General features: G+C 49.8%; 1 protein-coding gene across 1 annotated transcript; it reads left to right on the forward strand.

The window, feature by feature from the left end:
- LOC101029068 (large ribosomal subunit protein eL8) lies at positions 1 to 2131 on the forward strand. The gene is given in 2 exon segments (XM_074387352.1): positions 1 to 83; positions 1585 to 2131. Coding segments are annotated over 2 exon segments (630 nt in total).
- Positions 2132 to 2347: the final 216 nt, after the last annotated feature.

Consider the following 2347-nt stretch of genomic DNA (forward strand, 5'->3'; position numbering starts at 1 on the left):
ATGGCAGACTTTGCTTGTTTCATGGTAGTGGGGACTGGAGGGCACACACTGGTCTGGGGGCTGCTCCTGGCCTGTGGAAACAGGTCTGCAGGCCAGGGGCTCTAAGGTCATTGTGACCCGCACAGAACTTGGATTTCTAACATAGTGCACTTTTCCTTCATAAGCTCATAAATCTCTTGCTTTTAGGAGAAGAGGTGGGGGCATCACAGCTAGTTTTGACAACCAAGGAAGAGCAGACCGCAGTCTGAAACCATCTTCTGTGGTTGCTGGGGAGGTCCTGCACTTGTTCAAAAGTGTCCCTAAAAATGGTGATTAGCACTTCCTCAGAGGTGACGGAGATGTTGAAGCAGGACCAGGGCTTCAATGAGGAAGGAGTTACCCCCGAAAGACACCGTGCACCCCAATCCTATATCCCTGGCCATGGCAGCCCTGCTCAATCCCACCCAGCCTCCCACCCTCAGGTGTATATACACGTGCATATACTCTGTAACGCACGCTGCACCACACATACCCCATGCACATGCATGCACACACACACAGTGCAGTGCACCACACACAGCACCCTGCCCCACCCGCTGCCAGCCTTCACCTGTCCATCTTCTCTCTGCTCAGGCCTCCCCCTCTCCAGGAATCCCTGGCCAGACTTCCTGACAATGCTCCAGTCGGCCCCAGCCCCTCCACGCAGATCTCTTTGTGTCTCTCCTATTGTATTTAAAGCATTACTTTCTAATCTGTTCTTAACTCTCTCTCTGCTGCTAGACTGTGTGCTCTTTGAGAAGAGGAATAGGTTTTTCGTCCCATTTGTGTCCCCAGCGCTTAGCACAGAGCCTGATACATAAGTGAAATGTGAACTAAATGAACAAATAAAACAATCGATGGATAAGCACTGGCCAGATTCCACATGCCTGAGAAAACTGTGCCCTATTCCAGAAGCTTAGTGTCTGTATCAGCTTTCTAGGACTGCCATAACTAATGACCACAGACTGCGTGGCTTGAAACAACCCACATTTATTCTCTCTCAGTTCTGGAGGCCACAATTCTGAAGCCAAGGTGTCTGCAGGGCTGTCGAGGGGAATCTATCCTTGTCTTCTCTAGTTTCCGGTGCTGCCCTGCATTGCTTGGCTTGTGGCCACATCTCTTTGCTTCTTCTTTCCATTACTTTTCCACATGTGTTTCTGTTATCTCTTTTCGCCTCTCTCTTGTAAGGACACTTAGAACATTTAGGGCCCACCCAGTAAAGCCACGGTCATCTCCCCAGCTCGAGACTTAATCACATCTGCAAAAGTCCCTTTCCAAATGAGGTCACGTTCATGGGTTCCAGGGATCAGAACTTGGCTCTTTGGGTTGGGCCGTTACTCAGTACAACACGGAGGTCCCAAGTGGATGAGAAAAAATACTGCCTAAATCTTTCCTGCAAAGTTTTCCCGTGTTTCACCAGAGAGGAATCTCCTGGACAAGATGTGCTCGCTTTGTCATTGTCCAGGAAAATCCAACCAGTGATTAAATCTGGAAGCCTTCAATCATACCTCTGTTGATGTTAAAGGTGCACACAAATGACATCTTTTCATGAGACTCTCCACCAAGGGCCCTGGACCGCCAAACAGCTACTCAGCTGCTTAAGCTGGCCCACAAGTATAGACCAGAGAGGAAGCAAGAGAAGAAGCAGAGGCTGTTGGCCTGGGCCGAGAAGAAAGCGGCTGGCAAAGGGGATGTCCCCTCTAAGAGACCACCTGTCCTTCGAGCAGGAGTCAACACCGTCACCACCTTGGTGGAGAACAAGAAAGCGCAGCTGGTGGTGATTGCTCATGATGTGGATCCCATCGAGCTCGTTGTCTTCTTGCCTGCCCTGTGTCGTAAAATGGGAGTCCCTTACTGCATTATCAAGGGGCAGGCAAGACTGGGACGTCTAGTCCACAGGAAGACGTGCACCACGGTCGCCTTCACACACGTGAACTCGGAAGACAAAGGTGCTTTGGCTAAGCTGGTGGAAGCTGTCCGAACCAGCTACAATGACAGATACGATGAGATCCGCCGTCACTAGGGAGGCAATGTCCTGGGTCCCAAGTCTGTGGCTCGCATCACCAAGCTCGAAAAGGCAAATGCTAAAGAACTTGCCACGAAACTGGGTTAAACGTACACTGTTTTCTGTAAATAAAAATAAAACAATGTAAAAACAAAAAAAAAGGGAAGCAGGAGGGTGTGCTTCAGGATGAGAGGCAGGGGAAGGTGCAATGTGTCAAACTGGACAAATTATTTCAGACTGGCATCTAAGCCACAAAATAGACTCTTTGAGATCTTGAGACTGATGGCAAGGGGAAGGCAGGCCCAGGCTTAACCTGAGCTCCTA

This window comes from Saimiri boliviensis, chromosome 16, assembly GCF_048565385.1.
Source record: "Saimiri boliviensis isolate mSaiBol1 chromosome 16, mSaiBol1.pri, whole genome shotgun sequence".
Taxonomy (NCBI): domain Eukaryota; kingdom Metazoa; phylum Chordata; class Mammalia; order Primates; family Cebidae; genus Saimiri; species Saimiri boliviensis.